Source organism: Micropterus salmoides, unplaced genomic scaffold, assembly GCF_014851395.1.
Source record: "Micropterus salmoides isolate LMB-PRFRI ecotype aquatic unplaced genomic scaffold, ASM1485139v1 Ms_hic_scaffold_21, whole genome shotgun sequence".
Lineage (NCBI taxonomy): Eukaryota > Metazoa > Chordata > Actinopteri > Centrarchiformes > Centrarchidae > Micropterus > Micropterus salmoides.
Genome location: NW_024041262.1, coordinates 19,925,002 through 19,945,095, shown reverse-complemented (window position 1 = coordinate 19,945,095; position 20,094 = coordinate 19,925,002). Strand labels below are relative to the sequence as shown.

At 39.7% G+C, this 20,094-nt stretch overlaps 1 protein-coding gene across 1 annotated transcript in view; it reads left to right on the top strand.

Moving 5' to 3' along the window:
* kif19 (kinesin family member 19) overlaps positions 1-20,094 on the top strand; it is a 38,341-nt gene that overhangs the window by 8,786 nt on the left and 9,461 nt on the right. The window contains exons 3-5 of the mRNA XM_038735596.1: positions 13,722-13,832; positions 13,946-14,033; positions 15,198-15,334. Coding sequence (XP_038591524.1) covers positions 13,722-13,832; positions 13,946-14,033; positions 15,198-15,334 — 336 coding nt within the window. The remainder of the gene's footprint in view (positions 1-13,721; positions 13,833-13,945; positions 14,034-15,197; positions 15,335-20,094) is intronic.

The following is a 20,094-nucleotide window of genomic DNA, read 5'->3' as shown; positions in this document are numbered from 1 at the left end:
TTGTGGGTGGGTCTGTACATGTTTGTGTGAGTTGTATGAGATCCCACTCGATGCCCTCCTTGCTCTTCCACTCCTAATCTTGATGAGAGGACAGGGCGTGACAGCTCACTACAAGGGGCCTCTGAAGGAGACTAGGTGCTGGAGTGGCCCTGCTGTTAGTTCTTCTGAACAGCTTGTAGTACTCAAGTTAACACACTTATTGCCCCCGACTAACCCCTGTACAGCAGGGCCTTTGTGACAAGGACTGGGAGAAACCTAGGAATTACAATGAGTTCATTATGCATTTTGATAAGAAAACAGTATTAAACATAGAGCTGTTATATAATAGAGGACTTAATGCAGCAGGTGTGAATTGTTCACACCATGCTGTGTCCTTTGCTGTCTTCTGAGTCATTCTTCAGTCCACAGGGGGTGATAAAAAGGAAGGAACGACCCAGAGGGCTTTTACTGTTACCACATCAACTAATAACACAGGTTACGCAAGCATAACATCTTTTCCATTTTAGGGCAAAATTGTGATAAGAGCACAATTGGTGCTGTGTGTGTGCATTTGTCTGTGTATGTGTGTGCTCTGTTCTGGTTCTGTAACAGAATCAGGATGTGGACAATGTTCCGCTTCATCCATGGCCACCTAATAGCTCTTACACAAGCAGTAAGTGCAGGCTAGCCGTAGGGCCATCAATGTGCCGTCTTTATTGGGCCTCTGGCCAGAAACACAAGCAGGGATTGGTCCATTGTAACATAGCTAATAGGTCGCAACACAACAACCAAAGTGCACATCAACAGCAAAGCGTCCTCTCAAAATCTCTTTAGGACACTGACAAATTGATATGAAGGACCGCTAAAAAGAAAACCAATTCACTGAAAACAATTGTGACTGTGTAAGAAAGTGTGGTGTGCAGTGAGAGCAACAGGTGGACAGAAGGAGGCTGAGGGACAATCAGGACAGAGCAAAGTGGTACTGAAGACAGACAGATTTGCAGCTAGAGATTGAGAGGTAATTCAGTAACAACCTCATCTCCCATATGTCTTGATTGTTGAGGACCTAGAGGGAGTAAGTCCATAAGGGTGTTTCTCTGTTACATCCCAGTCATAACAAATTGTTGTTTGTCTGGTTAAGCTCATCCATGAGACCGCCTTTCCAGTAAAATGACATCACCGGCTAAAGCTGGAAACGATGGAAATGTTAATGTGCAGTAGCCTACCGGGAAGTAGTGTCACCCAATCCTACCTTATCCGCAAAGGTGGCAGATCAGAAGAAGCTGAGTCACTTTTGGAACGTTTTGTTGTTAAGTTTTGAGGGCTGCATCCAGAAATATAGTATATGATGCTAATATGCTATCAAGCAAGTATGGCAGTGTTCATGCTTGTTTGCAGTTACAAGAAAATAAAGTACATAGTTGGTTTGTAATAACAGGAAATGATACATGATGTGTGCCAATGAATGTCAATCAAACTGATGTTGGAACATGACTTTGACATTTAAACCTCACAGAGAGAAAGCCTTTGATTAGTGCTTTAATAGTCCTTCCTGGGCTCTTACATGAGCTGTTTCATCATAATCTGCATACTAAAATGTATCAGCAAACTCAAAAATCAGGCAGATAATTTTGCCCACTTTCCAGTGCGACCAAACTGAATACTCAAAACCCACGTTGTGTGTCAATTTTTTCACCCATCCACCAATTTTGCTTGCTTCATAATGAGCTTTACAGTCTCATGGGGCTGCAAGCATGTGTGGCTATGTGTCTATTTGTCTTTACTTCAGTGCATGAAATCTTTCATCTTCAAAAAACAGAGTACAGTGTTTTTTGAAAACCCTGTGGAAAGTTCATTGTGTGCCGTGGTTGCAGAAGACTGGAAGCTTCTTGGAAACACTAATGACTGCTTTTGTGTTTCACACAGATGATATCTCGTCATGTCTGATGGAAGCAAATGGACTAAGATGCCTGAAAATAGCATGGTGTTTAGTACCATTGTGCTATTACTGATATCATTATATGCGAACATGGGCGTGAAGTTAACTTGACACTGTACTAAATGGATCCTTGCACAGCTTGCTGCTGTCTCCTTCTTAAAAGTTCATCCAAAGGGTAATACTTATCAAAGGTTCAACACATGACATTATGATATGAGCTATTCTCTCATTCTCCACTAAATTTCGCTCTGATGGATACAGCATTCATGTTCAATGAACTTACTGAAACACATTTCCCCCAATTAGCTTATATTATATACTTTACTGTTTGAGTTATATAGGAATGATTAAAAGCAGAACATAAAATGAGAGACAATGGTGTAAGTGTACATTTATTTAATCTTTTACTAAATTCTGTGTTCCAAAAAAACCCAGCATATGGGCAAAACTGTCCTCATTCGGCAATTTGTGTGAATCCTGCACACCCTTAACTCTTGAACTCCTGAACTGAGAGTATTCTTTGTTAGTGTAGTCATATGTGAAGTCAAGTTAAAGGCAGTTGGATGCTGTCATTGTTTTGATACTGTAGCTCCAAGTTTATTAGGTGTGACATATGCTGATGTTTTTTTATTTGTTCTTAACCAGAGGTAAGTTTTCTTTTATTGAAATTCAAAAACTATCATCCACCTTTTTTTTGCTATCGGTCGCTTAGCAACAGTGTTCTCCTGACTTACCACCTAAACGTCAAGCATAATGACTTCCATATCAAAACTAGAACCTCACATGTTTCGTTTGAAGGCAGCAATTATCTTAGTTCAGATGTTTCAGCAGAATCACACAGCTGCACTGCTCTGCTGAAACTCGTACTTGTTGCAGATTCAAATTTTGCAGCATTACCAGGTGTTTATCATTCAATGTCATCATTGTTGTTTTCATTTCAGTGACTTGTTATGAACACGGATACATGGTTTGAGTGACAAGAAGAAGATGAATAACAATAATGTAGTCCTAAATTCACTGTATCTTACCTGATATTTTACATTTTTAAGAGGAAATATTAGTTAAGTGGGTAAGTTAGTAAAGGTGGGCTTCCACTTGACTTGAGATTTGAGATCTGAGATTTCCTTGTTTGATCTCATTATTTTATGCCAAAAGGACAGCTGTACAACTTCAGATGGACTCTTAAGTTGTTCCTCTGGTACTCAAAATGTCAGCCTGTGGTTAGATGACCCACAAAGACCACAGGGCTGTAACTTGATTCTCTGAAGCATGTGTATGTGTGCATGTCTGTGTGTTGTTGTCTGGGTAATTGGTGATTGTCCTAGTTCGTGTGTTATGGCACTCCTCTGGCATCAAGGCTACCTCTGACCTTAAATAGACAGCAGCCTGTGCCAGGCTGTCATTCGGCTACTAAGCTTTCTTGCCAGTTGGTGTACCCTTGGATGTTTGTTGTTTGTGATTGCACCAAGTAGATAAGTAATAGCTTTGCTGGTAATCAGCTTAATCAACCCGCAAGGGAGGTTGTGCTTTTAGTACAGTTTTAGTTAGTTTGCAGTATATAAACTTGTGAGATATAAAATGTGTTGTAACACAAGGGTAGTTGTTTAGCTTGTGGTTTAGATCAAATATTTTTTTCACTATTTTTGCAATTTTAATTTAAAATTACATCATCTGGCACATAGACACTTGTTATGTTGAGGTTGACATTAATGGCAATATTAGGGCACTTTCTACTTTTTCACACTTAATTTAGATCTTAGGTTCAATGAATCGCTTTCATGGATGACAAATAGCTGTATTGTTCCTCTTATCCCTTGTAACCATCTGTGCCTGTGCTATCCAGTAATACAGCTGTGCTACATGCAGAATCGAAGTGACGAGGGTAATGAGCAAGGGAGAACAAATAAACAGCTGGCAGAAAGAAAGACAAGCAATTTGCCTTATCCATTTCTTGATCTTTCAAGATCTCTTAGGTAAGAGTCTGAGAATCCTGCAAGGATCTGTCTATGTGTGTGTGTGTGTGTGTGTGTGTGTGTGTGTGTGTGTGTGTGTGTGTGTGTGTGTGCGTGTGTTCCTGCAGGTGCACACATGAGTGTCTTGAGTTGGAATTACAGTGACTCTGGTCTAGAGCCCGACCGATTTATCGTTTTGCAAATATTATCGGCTGATATGAGCTAGTTGCAGATATATCTGCATCTGTGTTTATAACAGCCGATATATGATTATCAAAAAAGAAACAACGAGTCGAATCCTTCCCTCAAGTCATGAGTGTTCTGGTGTTGCATAGTTTGCTCCTTTGTTGAAACCCTGCAGCACCACAGAACAAAACATCAGCTGACCGCAGTCTACCAGAGCCACGGAGAGTAGCTCCTGGTTGCTCTCACGCTCAGTGTTCCCGGTGAGTTGCTCTTTTGTCATGTCCATTACATGACTTAAATAATAATAAAAATGGCCCTCATCACTTCTCCTCTTTGTAGACCAGACTTCCTAACCCTCCCGTTTTTCACTGCCCTCTCCAGGCTCACAGCAGAGTGTTTAATATTAAGGTAGTTGGCTGTTGGAGGCTACGCTGCTGACAGATGTGATTATAGATTTATTTCTGAAACATGTGGCAGTTCTAGCGACCAGTCCTCTTATTTCTCTCAAATTTATTACTTCTAAATATTCTCTAACATCACAGAACTCTGCCTGTTACAAAATTAACCACAAAGCTAATGGCATGTTTATCAGTGGAGGAGTGCTAATGTTAAAGAACGAATAAACTGTACGTTAGTGTTTGACGTATTATATCTGAGAGCAGCTTCGGCGTGTCAGAAATGATTAAACCAGAAGGGACTTGTGAATAAACGTGAGCTGAACAAGTATGTAACATGGCTTCTTGCCTAACAAAGTTATCTAAGTTAGCTCACCTTTCAAATGTGAAATCTCAAAGTTGCATGTCCTCGTTGTAGACAATCATGTAGTATTAGATTAATTTAAGGTCAGCGTTTCCTGTGTGTCACTGTATCATAGACGCCATTTTTTAGAGCTGGGTTGTGGTTAGGAAATGGTTTCTCGTAGCTTTGGATAGAATTAACAGAGTGCTGGTGATAAAGTAGATGTAGAAAGTGGCGGATTTTATGTAAGGTAATAACTACTGCATGACAAATATACATGAGAGAGGATATATTGTACTATTATTATTTTTAGTAGTAGTAGTTTATTAGTATTTTTTATAGTTTATGTTTTGCTGGCCCCCACAATATATGCACTATTTAATTTAATGTTAATTAGTAGTAGTACTCAAATCAGATATTTTTAAAATGTTTTCTGTAGTTTTATACATTTGACTCCTATTTATAAAAACTTTAATGTATTTTGCTGTAATTTAGTTCAAAGTGCTATTTCTAACTATAACAAGTTTCTTTTTATACTGCATTATGTCATGGTATCTTGGTATGGTCTCAACATAACAGATAGGTGATTATCTTTGTTTATGTTATGCATTTCTCAAAATAAAGGGAAAATAAATTTCGGCCGATATATTGGCATATCAGATTTTAAAATCCTCAAATATCAAAATCGGTATCGGACTTAAAAAATCCATATTGGTTGGGCTCTACTCTCGTCCGAATGTAATGATCTGGCATTCGTTTGTCACAGTCACAACCAGACAGCTTATGTAACCACAAATGAAGAGCAGACCTAGCGCTATCAAGCACCCTGTATCAGGTACACTGTGATCCACCACACACCTGCAATCATCGAGAGCCCCTGAAACAGGATATACAGTAGCATTGTTGGGGTTCAGAGAGGGCAGCTCTGAGGTTTTCTATCAGATAACCAGCCGCAATTGTGCTAGGTGGACTTTGGTTGCGTTTCTGAAAGACCAGCTTGAAAGGTTGCTCCGTAAAGGTCACCGCTTAGACCTGATTGCTTTCTTTTTGTGATCTTGATCCTTTGTTCTTTGCGGTATTCTTCACACAGCACTCAGATGTCATTGTTAAATGATTCTGTGGTTATGTCATTGTGCAACCTAAAGATAAGACAAGGAAAAAGGTGAAATGCAAGCAGTGAGAGCCCAGCTGTCCACACACGTGCTCGCTTACACACACACACACACACACACACACAGATACACTTATTTCATGTTATGATGGATTCTATGAGGCTGATCATTACATTAGAGATGAATATCTGCACAAAAGTGAAAGGAGCGTTATACAAGACAATGAATAGTATAGATTGTCACCTATGTGCTGTAAACATATTAATGGCTAATTGCAAATACTTTATATGTCTTTAACTGCTTACTTTAAGATGAAGAAATAGTCACTCAAAAGATTATATTATCATGTGTCGCATATGCTTGAGGTCGTATTGTTTCAAGAATATTCTATAACATACATATAATTATTTGTTAACAAGACTGACACACTACAGCCACATGTCTGTGCACCATCTTTGCGTAACATTTGTTAATTAGCACAAAACACAAAGTACAGCTGAGGCTGACAGTAATGTCATTAGTTTTGCAAGTATTTATTATATATCCAAGTGTTGGATAAATTACTGTAAAACTTGGACCTGATTATGACAATAGATTAAAAGCTAAGGGATCACCAAAGTTCAAGTACAATTCATCCTGAGGGTGACATGAGTGAAACGCAAAACAAATTTCATGACAGGCCATCCAAGTCCATCTAAGTAGTCAAGACATTTCAGTGAAAACCACAAATGTCAACCTGATGGTGCTGTTAAAGGAAAAGTCAGGAAGTCACCAAAGTCAGTAGGATTCATATTCTGGCAGGCATCATTGCTGGAATAAATCTATTTGGAAATCAATTTCAGTTTCAGATATTTCAGTCTGGACTGAAGTGGTGGACTGACCTAAGGACATTGCCATTGGAAGGAGAAGATAGATTTGGTGGAAAGTTCCTCCATTTGCCCAACTGACCATTTCTTAGTGTGAATCAAACTATTTTTTTAAAGGATTTTAAACAGTGAAAGGTTTTTGATTTGTTGCTATTTCATGGCTTACAGTATACCGCTCTACTGTGGAGATTTTGAAAATTCAAAATATTTTCTAGGATTCAAATAATACCTTGGTGTTGCATTGATGATCATCCCCAGTTGCACACACATTCACTAAGCAGCTGAAACTGAATTGGAAACACACTTCAATGGCTACAACACATGTCACATGGATATGAGGGTTAAATGGATGATGGTGTCTCGGGGGAAAAACAAGATAAAAGACACACAGATAATAGTCCCTATCTTAATCTCTCCAACACATGCATGGTCATGGGATGTAACCTCATGACCTTTGACGTGTGGTTGACACGCTTCAGCCCTATTGTTCTGATTCAGACCCCATCTGCATTTTGTTGTTTAAAAAAGACGTCCTTCTCTATCTGCTGCCATGTGGTGTTGTTGTCTGGTCTTTCAGAGCCGTTCTTTTTATCATTTTTTATCAGTCTGTATTTGTAACTGCTGTATTTGTCTTCTTAAGTGACTATTGTCTTGTTAATTTCACTTAAATGTTTATTAAGATATGACCTGAGTTTCTTTCCAGTCTTACCTGCTGGCAGTTAGACCAGATGGAAGTCTGATTGTAAAGATCATGGAGAATAGTTTAGTACAAGAGAGAAAAATACTTAATTTTGTTTCTAATCAAGCTCTTTGTGTTATTACAGTGTGAGTGGTGGCCAGTGAGCTGAATGGCCTTTATATCCAATTGCTCTTTTGTCATTTTATTAGTTATCCAAGCCATCATTTAGGTGTAATGAAACCAAAGCTTATAAAAGTCATGCTACATGACTGCTGACTTTTGTGGGTCTGTCTTGGCAGCGTTTGCCACTTGGCACACAATAGTGGAACGAGTCAAAGAGAACCAGCCTGGGTAGGCCAGCTTGTGAAACCGTACCACATCCAGGCTTTGAATTATGGATCCACGGTGGGATTTAGCGGTGCTATAATCAGTAAGATGGCCAACCAAGTCAACCCTGCTGCTTTAACGACCAGACCAGCAGGTCCTGTTGATTAGAAAACCCATCAGCCGAGAATGGCGCTGTGCAAGGGTGCTTCATTGCACCCAGCTGCTTTTTATGGCATTTAGATAACTCCATCACGCTAATTGCTTTCATGTCGCTGCATAAGCAAGCTGTTGTTTTGACTTTGGCTGATCTGTGAGGATATGAATATTTTAGGAGCCCCTTTTTTTTTCATAGCCACGGCGTGTAAATTTATGCTCTGACCATTTGTTTTGTCATCCCCCGGGGTCAGGTTAAATTGAGTCAAGCCCTGCATCCAAGTGTATAGTGGGTGTAGCATGTGATGGCCATTGTGAAAGGGGACAGCATGATTAAAACTGCTAAAAATGACACCACGTTTACAGAGGCTGTCGACCAGGAAATTACTTTCCTTTTTACCTCATGCAGTTCTTGGGTCATTTAGGCATCTAGCCCGCTTGTGTCAAAATTGACATCTCCTTTAGTGGCGGCTATGAATTAGTCAGCGGTCATCGAGAAAGGGGTGATTAATCCCAGTAGAAAGAACAACAGGGCCCAATTTAGACCCCAGTGGAAAATCTGTCCTTGACATCAGTCAAGGTATTATATGTTATCGAACTGGACTATTGTTGAGCAATTTCTTTGTCTGCTAATATTCTGATGTTTCCTAATCTTTGACAGATGATGCTTAACAAGTTGAACCAGCTACTTCCCTCCTGGCAGAATTGCAGATAGGTCAGACAGAATTAACCACCATCGTGGACATTTGGAAATCACGCTAAGGACTCTACTCACACTGTTTCTATCGTCTACCTGACATAGTTTCAACTGTCAAATCATTCTTGATCGAAATAATTGTCTACCTAGACTGGCTTTCAACAGGGTAAGGTCAGACAATTTACTATAGGAGGTTAGATAAATAGATACATCTGCAAAGTCTTCACATTAGAGTCACAGCCAATGTCCCTGTAACTAAACATCATTGTCATAATTACAGCTTGCACACTACTTTGTTCGATAACAGAGACACCAGTGAGACATTTCTATTCATCTTATCAGGGTCTATGGTTAATGTGTTTGCTGTATTGTGCATGTTGTGTTTATAGAGTGGTTGCTGTGCAGCTGTTCACTGATTCACAGCCCAGTTTTAAGCCTGTTGGATTCATGATTCAGGCGCAAATAGGGGGGACTATCAGCTTTTCTACAGTGACTGACTGTAACTTCTACACTAACTGACATTTTGATCAGCTGATATCTGTGTTTAACACATAATCATAACACTTAATCTGTGGCTTGGCCAGTCCATGTGGAAAGAAATCATAGGCTTTATCCAGGCATAGAAATGAATTGGTTTTGTGTTTGTGTGAGGATGTTCATTTAGTATCACTTACCTCTTTGCAATAACATGACCTTGTACCAAATACAGAGAACAATTGGGGAAATGTAGTTCAAAGTTCAAATGTTCAAAAAGAATACCAAGATGCATGGAGACAGTTTTGTTTTGTTCGATCAACAGTCCAAAAACCAAAGATCATAATAGAAGTTATCTCAAGGCACTTTCCATAGAGTATGTCTAGACTACTAGACCTACTCATTATAATATTCATTCGAGGAAGGTTAAAATCAAGGGCGACTGGAATCAGTTGAAGGTATTTGAAGCGGATTTGTCCCTCATCTGAGAGACTTCTTCAATTCCGACTGACTGGTAGGGAAACATCATAAAAGAGAAAGAATACCAGAAAATATGCACAATCAACAAGCTGGAACCAGGTCATTTCTGCTTAAAACCAGCTCAAACTAGTTGCCGATAAATTTTCTGTAGATTGACTAATCAATTAATCGGCTAACAGTTCTATTAAGATCTGTTGCACTCTGGATGATAAAATGATCTGTGTAAGTTTGTCAGTGTACCCACAGAACAAGACAGGTGCCACTGTCTGAATGTGTAGAAAATACAACAGATGACACCTCCTCTCATTCATACACCCAAGCACACTGTGGAGGAGTGCAGACCTCAACTCCTGTGGTCAGTCATGCCACCCTGCTTGCACAGACTTGCTTGTTGCAGAGGACATGAAATGCTGCTTTCTTAGTTGCTATGTGTGTATGAATAGATGTTTCCATGCAACTGTGTGAGAAAGCGAGAGGATGTGCGGGAGATTTAATGAGACTGCCATGTTTCCAAATGCTCCTTAACCTGTTCTGTACACTTGACATCAGCGCTCAACAACCAAGGGCGACCTGTACTTTACCCCAGACTGTTTGTTTCTTAGAAGCCTACTATGATCTACTGGGAAGGGCACCTGTGTTGACTAAACAAAAAGGATAAGTTGGCATTGAAACCCTGAGGCACATGCTGCCACATGGTGTACTGTCATTAGAGCCAGCACCTTACAGTCTTATCAGAAGACTTTAAGAAAATTAGTGGTACAGAACCTGCCCAAGCAACAGGTGCTGTGTGGATGTTCATGGGTGTAGCTGTGGACAGTTGTAACTCAAGAAACACAGATGACAGATGGGACAAGAAGTGTTATCAACACCCTTGGCCTTGATCATTTTCCCAAGTGCGTGCACATGGACAAAACTGGGCATGGATGCGCACAGTATTTGATACCTACTGTACATGCAATTATGTGAGAGCATACTCATCAGATTTCGCAAGGAACACAATTGCACATGCACACAGCATGCATGCAATGTTCACACTAAGCTGGTTTCACCTTGCGTCCACATTTAATTTTAATTTTTCACACCAGAAAACTGCTCTACACAGTGGACACATTTGGAAACACCATTGTCACATTTTAGTGTGGATGAGGACGCTTTTCTAAAACGATGATGCATGTTGTCTCATACATGGGTGGATGTTATGTCGAAGTAATAAGAATAAGTCATTTTTGTCCCCAGCTCTGCAGGTGCTGCATTGATTTGTTGTTATGTTGTCAAATGACTTATTTAGATGCAGCAGTGAAGGAATTACTGTTTACCTTAGTTAACAGGCTGTATGAGCCATAGTCATGTTGCTACTTTATACTCATGCAGTCTGTCAACAAAAACACAGAAAAAAGATGGAAACAGCCAAATTGTGTCTTCTTCTTTATTGAAACAGAAGACATCACATACAGTGGGAAGGTGATGGAACAGCGGTTTAGTGTAAACTGCTGAGACCAGATTCTGCTCCCCAGATGGTGGTTGTAATTCACAATTTTGTTGTTTGCAACTAGGCTTGTGACAATTTCAGATGTAGGACATGATTGCTAATGCACCTGCTGATTTAAAGATTCTTTATTTATGTTTATTGTGCGTGTGTGTTGGTTCAAAATGTATTGTGTATAAAAATATGTATAAAAAGCCTAATCAGTAAGGTAATCCTAAACTTCCTAAATATTTGTTTTATATTTAGAACTGGAATCTGATCTAATAGCAAACCCTCCCTCCCTCCAGGTATTTTCTGTGTGTCTGTACATTGTACCAACTGCTGTGAAGTCACATTTTAACTATGCTGAAAGAGACAAAAAACGGTCTTTAGTTTTATTTATCAATGGAGTCACCTGTGCTATGTAAGACAAACTCTTGTTTTTTGACAAACTAATTCCTCTGACTGAGGTCTTCAGATTGGTCTCTGAAGTGCCTCTAACCTTAAGTGCTTCTGATACTAAGAGAAGTATATCTTTCCTGTGAAATGCGATCAGAACTCGGGCGTCATTGCATCTGGATGGCATGCAAGCAGGAAGTTAAGAGAATGGGGAGAAAGAAGAGGGGTAGGAAGTATTTTCAGAAGTTCTACTTGTGTCTTGAGCCTAATTTAGCCTCATTGTCTCTGTACAGAGAACAATACACTCTTCCAGGAAAAAAATGCATGACATATCTGGAGCCCAGTAAAGGAGTAAAGTCCATGGACGGACAAGTAGCATCGTTTCATTCATTTCCCCTACCTCTCCATCTTTTCTCTTCTCCCTATCTCTCCTCTTGAATTTCAATTGAGAGGCTTCAAAGTGAGCGGCTCAGTGGTTGAGGGGGTCATCAAACAAGCCGGGTGCTTCAGTGTTACAGGCTGCAGAGGACTCTCCTGGTCCACTGCTGAACAAAGCTGATAAGCTGAAAAATATGGCAAACTCCCAGCTACCCAACAGTCGTATCTGAAATAAACCCAAAGGTCCTCTGTACTGTCTTATTTTTTTAATCATTATTGACTTTTCTGCCCTTTCCATAGCACGAGATTTAAACCCAAACCCCTGTCAAGGGAATAATTTTCTTTTAGCTGTGGACAACCTGTCAAGTCAGTTGCACCCACTCTGATTTGGTGAATTGTCAACAGCATTATAATATTTTCCTGTTGTGTCATGCTGTGCAGCATCTGTTCAGAATTTGTCCCTGAAATATTCTTTGGGAGAGCTGTGATGTACCATTGATTATGGGTTAGGCTTAGGCTTTGTCAAACAGCACAATTGGAACAATGAAACATCCCAATCTCCATCTAGTCATATACTGCTCACACTTTCACATGCACGAAAACCCATTTTTGGGATGCTACATTATGAATGTCCTTGATGGTTAGGTCATCCTGTCCGATAAGCAACATTCAGATTATGGCAGAGTGAATGCCCATTTGCGCACACACGGTAAGAAGTGTCCCTGATCTGGACAGGGGCTGTTTCTGACAGCCTGTCATACATTGGAGAACACAGTTTCCATTGACATTTTTTTATAATATTTCTTAAAATTATTGGTAATGAAACGTTGAACGGTAGGAAAGTGCTACTAAGTTTAGTTTGCTGATTAGTTTTTTTTAACAGTTTTAGTTCTAAAAAGAATTGAATATTATTAATATCAGTGAATATTTTAAATATTTCCTGTTTCTCTCTGTCCTTGCTTTTAAATAGGACATTTCTTTTCTCCATTCTAGCTACCAGTCATTTTCTTAATCTGATCCGAATACACAAAAATCCATGTGCACCGGACTCATTTGAAACTATACAGTAGTGTTTTAGGAAAATAGATAAATAAATAAGATACACAGTATGATTACAAATTAGTGTAAGGTTGATTGCGAGTGTATTTATTTTCACCATAATCTTGTAACTACCAGCTACAACAAGCAGGCTGCACAGAACAACACCATCCTAAGTCAGTTAAGATGTTTCCTCAATGCCACCTGCTTTAATTGTTTGAAAGCTAGTTAAGAAGATTGCAGAGAAGTCAAAACAGTGAGGACCATGACTGGGTACATGAGCTCGTCTGATTGGACTGTAGGGCTACATTTAAACAAAAGGTTCAACACCACTGCATCAGATAAACCTGCCAGAATCTTACAACTGACTGAGCTGGTAGCTATGAGCATGTGATGGCTTTTAATGTCCTGTTGTACACCACATGCAAAGTGTTTCTATAGAACAGACATCTGCAACAAACAGAGAGCCATCTGCATTTTGTATTAGCTTGACCTGACAGCTGATTCTCCATCTGTGCGCTGTACACTAAATGATAAGAGTAGCGTCCACTCCCTATAATCTCACCGGAATCTAGTTGAGACAGTAATTTTGTGTTTCAGTAACGTTCCGACTGTCCTTTTGGTCATTTGCTTATGCCATATTTTCAAACAGACTCTCACCTCACTGAATTGAGCTCACATTTTCTTAACTTAGCTTAACTTTCGACAGTGATTGACAAGAGACATATCTTCAAGTTAATTAGCTGCTCACTGACGTCAATTTGTGCCTGGAGACATAATACCCACTCATACCATGTACCTCTTTTTTTCCCATTCTCTTGTCTCTCTTTATTTTCTTTGCCTTCATCTTCATCATTAGATGGTGGTTCTGATGGACCCCATGGAAGATCCGGATGACATCCTGCGTGCCAACCGCTCCAGGGAGAAGACTTACATGTTTGACGTGGCGTTTGACTACTCAGCCAGTCAGGTCAGTCAAAAAGTAAAAGTTCAAATAAAAACAGAAACTATATGAAATCTAAACAGGTGTGGCACAGCATGTGCACTTGAACCCTTGAAGTTTATTTTCTTCTTCCGGTGCAGGAGGAGGTGTACCGAGCTACAACCAAAGGGCTGATTGAAGGCCTCATCTCAGGCTACAATGCCACCGTGTTTGCCTACGGACCCACAGGTTTGTGTGTGTGAGTGAGTTACACAGAACTCACAAACACAACTAAGCACGGTCTGAATGGAGGTGTGTTAGCTTTCTGGTGCATAATCTCTGGTCAGCCTCTTTTGAGTCGTTTAGTCAGCACACTCTCAGGAAAAGGTGAGACACCTTATTCGCATCTGCTTTGGTTTTAAATTGTAGTGCAGGTCTGATTAGAAAATGAGTCATGCTTTACCTCCCACGTTTCCAGCAGGTAGGGACAGATTGTCAAAGACTACTTAAGATCCGCAGCTCTTTGACTCTTCTCGTTGGGAAGTAAACAGGGGTTTTAGCATGTGTGTGTGTGTGTGTGTATGTGTTCGTTTACACCATGTGACAGTGTGGTCAGAGCAGCCAAGGACAAATTAAGACAGCACTGTTTACACCATGTGCAACAGTGTGGTCAGAGCAGCCAAGGACAAATTAAGATGGCACATCCTGTGCTGACACTGTAAACAAGTTTAGCTTTAGCATTTAGCTTTCATAAGGCGGTTTGGTTTAAAATATAGTATTAACTTTGGTTAACCAATTTTAAATACTGTATCATGAGTGATATCCTTAATACTGCATTCATTCGTTTATTTGGTTTTTGGGGCCAAAAGATCTTCTTAGTATCACCTTCTAAAATAGAAAACATAGCTTAGCACACGTTTGCCTGTTTACACATCCATGAGACACAGAGCATCACGGTCATTCATTTGAAAAGTTTTCTTTTAACTCTGGTCTAGTGTCCAAAAACTCAAAAATATCTGGCTAATTAGCTGTTAAATGGTCCACTATGTTAAACAGCTAATCGCTAACGCTGATGACAGCGGTGAGAAAGAACTAAAACAGTAAACTTACTGACATAAAACCAGAGTCATTAGAAGTTCCACTATGTATCTCCCAGGTCGCCATTTCGAGTCCAGCACGGACCTTTGCAGAAGGTGCCCCTGAGCAAGGCACTGAACCCATAACTGCTCCCTGGGCGTTACTTACTCCTGATTAGGTTGGGTAAAATGCAGAGGACAAATTTCGGATGCATTGTACTGTGTAAAATTGTATATGGCCAATAAAGTTAATTAAACAGATCTGATATATATAATTGGAGCATGACAGACTAGACATTTTTTTCTTTGTTTTTTTTTTTCTATGGTGTATTTTCAGGTTGTGGGAAGACATATACTATGTTGGGGACAGACAAGGAGCCAGGCATCTACGTTCGAACGCTGAATGACCTGTTCCGTGCCATCGAGGAGACCAGTGACGACATGCTGTATAGCGTCTCCATGTCCTATCTGGAGGTCAGGATTTCAGTTTTCAACAACTTGTCTCCACATTTATTCTCCTCACTCCCAACATCTACTTAATGCAGTGGTGACACATCTCCTAATGACCATGTAGTCAAAATGTAATAGCTATTGACTTGATTGCTTACTCAGTGTTCAAAGATTTCTTCTGATTTGGTCACATTTGAGTTGTCTTTATCTATCTCTGTTTCTGTCAGCATCACAATTAGAACTTTGTCTTTCACCATCACATGTTCACACTGATAAGATCTGAGGTTGTTAGCTAATGCCAATTGCAGGTAGGTCCTACTGGTGTCCTTTTACGCTAGTCTGGCATTCGTTTCACGTCTGAAATGAGCTGAGACAGCATCCTTACCCACACCCTGTAGAGAAGCCCAGACACAGATGAACAGACTTTGTAGAACACCACACTGCTAGATGTGTGTGTTTTATATGCCTCTTGATTCTTTTATATCTGGTCTTGATGCCTTGTTTATGTCTTACATAAAGCACTTTGAATTGCCTTTTAAATTGTTGTTGAAAAGAGATGTACAAATGCACTTACCTTGATTAAAGGCATACTACTGATAGAAAAATCTTTTTGAAGTCAAATACAAAGTGGTAGTCAGACATAGATTACCACCATTAAACCATCAGCTGTTGTTTTTGTGGTTTTTCCCCAACTGACCCTTATCATTGGATATTTAGCAGCTTAGCCATGTTGCAGGAATTTCATCCATTTGTTGTTTTTTCCCCTCTACCTTTTCATTTCTATTTTTTGTTAGGCTAAAAATGCCAGTACTACTTCAAACTATCAAAAGTTGTCTCAATTTATATTACTTTTTTTAGCTCGTTGTGTCAGGGGCTTTAGGTGGAGTTGTTTTTTTAGCAAAGTGACATGAATAGAGACGTTTTGAAGACATCACAAAGGTAATAATGCAACCAGACTGTCACACAAAATTACTTTAACGACAGGATGTATGTCTTTCTTATGTCTGTTGTCTTTACATTATCTGTCACTTAACTAGTAATACCACTATAGCTTGGACAAGACTTACAAATTTTCTAACACAGTAAGTAACCGATCACACACTGTAGGTGTATATGTGCTTTTGTTGCACAGAAGCCCACAGTACTGTTGGGTGTGGAGTGATCTGTGGTCCTGTTGGCTGAGTGATTACCGCTGCCTTTGTTACTTGATGATGAACCACAGATAAGACAGCAGGCTGATGATGGTGGTTTCTCTGTATGCCTGCTGGCTGTGGTTCCAAACCTCATTACTGAGAAGCAGGTACAGCTCAGACTGCGTGTTTAATGACAAAGCCCTAAATAGCACTTGATACAATGGAGATGGTTCATTTGACTCTGATAGCAGTAACTGAGCCTGACTACTTTGACTTGGTACTCCCATTTAAAGAGGTCATTTTTGGCTTTTCATGACTTTGGTCAATTTGAAATTAGTATAGTTGTACACATAGGTTTTAATGTATATGACAGACTTTGCATGGAGCTATTTTAAATACAGAAAATATTATATCATGTTCAGTTCAGTTCAGTTCATTTATTATTATCCCAAGTGGGAAACTCGATTTGCAGTCAGGGCACAAGATAAAACATACATACAATGATCAGAATAAACAATACAACAACGTCTTGGCCAGGTCTCCCTCGGAAAAGAGATTTCAATCTCAAGGGACTTCCTGGTTAAATAAAGGTTAAATAAAATTAAAAAAACAAATACGCAAAAAAGACACACAAAAATAAAATAAAATGTAACCAGTACATACAGTACAAATAAGTAAGCCTACCATGAAAACATAAAACAATCTCTAAATATGATGTTACCTGAGACAATTTAGCAGGGTTATTGCACAGGGAACAAAGGAGTTTTTGCTCCTATTGCACTTTGATCGTGGAGCTCTAAATCTACGACCTGAGGGAATAATTTCAAACTCAGAATGTAGAGGATGGTTTTTACAGTCTAGTTTAAACCTGGACTTACAGAGAACCTGCTGTTCAAAGCAGTCAGGGGAGTCTGTGAGATACCTATAACCTCACCAGCCACCTTCACAATATTGTTTAGGTGGTTTTTGTCCCTAATGTTCAGGTTTCCATACCATGCAATCATAGAAAAAGGAAGGACAGATTCAATAAAAGAAAACAAACACATCATTGTCTTGTCAACATCGAAAACATTTTACTTCCTGAGGAAATACAAACGTTGCTGCATCAGAATTAGCATCAAATTTCAGGTCACTATCAATGATTGTTCGTAAATATTGATACTTACAAATTCAATATCGGTTCCTTTATGAAGGTCTGAGACGGTGATTTGGATGACTTCCTTCTAAAATCTATGATTATATTCTTGGTCTTTGTAGTGTTTAATTGGAGGAAGGCCTCATCACACCATATAACAAAATCATCTACCACTGGCCCGTGCTCAGATTCTGTCTTGTTAAGCAAGCTGATGATAACTGGATCATCAGCAAATTTCAGGATGTGCCTGTCCTCGTGCTGGCTTCTACAGTCAGTGGTGTAGAGAATATACAGCAGAGGGGACAGGACACAGCCCTGAGGAGAGCCAGCGGAGGAGGAGCGCTGATCTGACAGAAAGCCATTTACTCTCACCCTCTGAAACTTACACGTTAAAAAATCTACAATCCAGCCCACAAAGTTAACATCAAGATTAAAATAAATGAGCGATTTCCTGGCTAATACATGTGGCTGGATAGTATTAAATGCAGATGAAAAATCCAAAAACAAAAAAGTCTAGCATGCGTACCGGGACTTTCTAGATGACTGTACAGGAAGTTGAGTAATGTGATTTGGGCATCCTCTACTCCCATCCCAGCTCTATATGCAAACTGCATGGGGTCCAGAGCTTCCCCCACCATTTCTAACAATTCCCCTTTAACCAATGATTGCATGACCAGTGATGTCAATGCCACTGGTCTTAAGTCATTTAGCTCTTTTGGGTTTCCACATTTTGCCTTGGAACCCTTCGCTGCTCCAAAGACATCAGATTTGTCTTTGTGGGGAGGGCAGACTCTGCATATTTCCCTGAGTTCATCTGCAAAATCCTCTGTATCAAATTGTAAATAAAAAGTATTAAGTGCGTCAGCTAAGTCTTTGTTACCATCATAACCTGCAAGGTAAATGACTTGTTTTCCTGTATTTCATTTTTCTCATTCCATCCCAAGCTCTGTACAGTCAAAGCATCCCTGTAGTACAGAGACAGCATCTTCACTCCAGACCTTGATTTCTCTTGTCTTCACCTTAAGTCTGTATTAAGTACTGTCCTGTATACAGTGATAGATGGTACTGTAGTTGGAGGAACCAAGGGGGGTCCTAGGAGAAGCCTTGTATGCTTCTATTATAGAACAATAACACAAGTCTAGAGTCTTATTTTTTCTCGTCGGGCAGTTAACATACTGGTAAAGGTTCAGGGATTTTTTAAGTTTACAGTTATTAAAATCTCCCATTAAAAAACACGGAGCATCAGGGGAAGGGTACTGAAGTCTTTGATTCACTCTGTAGATAGTGTCAGCAGCGATTTGTGCATTTGCTTTTGGGTGTATATACACCACTGTCACAAATAGCTGTGGAAACTCCCTGGGGAGATAAACGGACAACAGTTATATGTCAGCTGAGCATATGGATGCCCTGATGGAGACATTATTGCAGCACCGCTGATTTATGTGTACACATACTCCCCCTCCTTGGGATTTCCCCATAGTATTTGTATGCACCAAAGCCGCTGATTGTCAGATCAGAGTCGGTATCTTTTGAGGTAAGCCATGTCTCGCTGAAGGCCATAATGCAGGCATCTCTATATTCATGTAGATAGTTTGTGTTAGCCTGCAGCTCGTCTGTCTTATTTATTGCGCCGCAGTTTGTAACATTTTAATCTTTGTCGAACACCTCTTTTCCCTGTGATCATCCATCTGCATGTCCACACGGTTCTGTGCGTCCCATTGCATTAGGAACTCCCAAGAGTATTGTCTTACTGTGCGTTGTAACTGAGGTTGAACGCCACAGATCCATAAAACAGTCCATAAAATAACCACGTAAATTATCTCCATAATGACTGTGAACCTTTTAGTGATTTTAAGTGAACAAGTTGTTGTATAATTTGCTCCCAAAAGTCGTTCTGGAAAATATGGCAGCATTAATATAAAGGAAAAATTAGAAATTGACTTTTTTTCCCCCAAATATTAGGTTGGCAGGAAATGAAATTAAAGTGAGAGAAAAAGAGACAAAGGACGAGCAAAGTGTTCAGAGAGATAGAAAAGAAAGGGATACAGACAGAAAGGAAGGGGCAGATGATGAATATAACCTTGTATAAAAAGAGCAAATATGAAAAAAGCATTAAACCTTAAACTGAAAATGAAAATGGAACAGAAATTGAAATTAAATTTTGTGTTTGTTATTATGTTCAATGATTGACAATCTCTTTAGTAGCACTGGGGGTAGGTGGAAGTGAAAATGTTCATATGAAAACGGCAATCTTGGTCTAGATGTTCTCTGACCTGTATTGCACAAGTCTTGATGATGAATCCTGACACAAGGCTGTGAGTGACATGTGTGTTTGCTGTTTCCAGGGAGCAATCTGTTGCTACTGCTGCCTCACCGCAAAGAGGTTAAACGCTGTTTTACAACCTGACTGAGCGATGTGCACACATCCGCTACTTTTCTTGTTCAAATCACACTCGCTTTCACACATGCAATCTCTAAAACACATGCACAGAAGCATACATGCAGCGAATACAAAT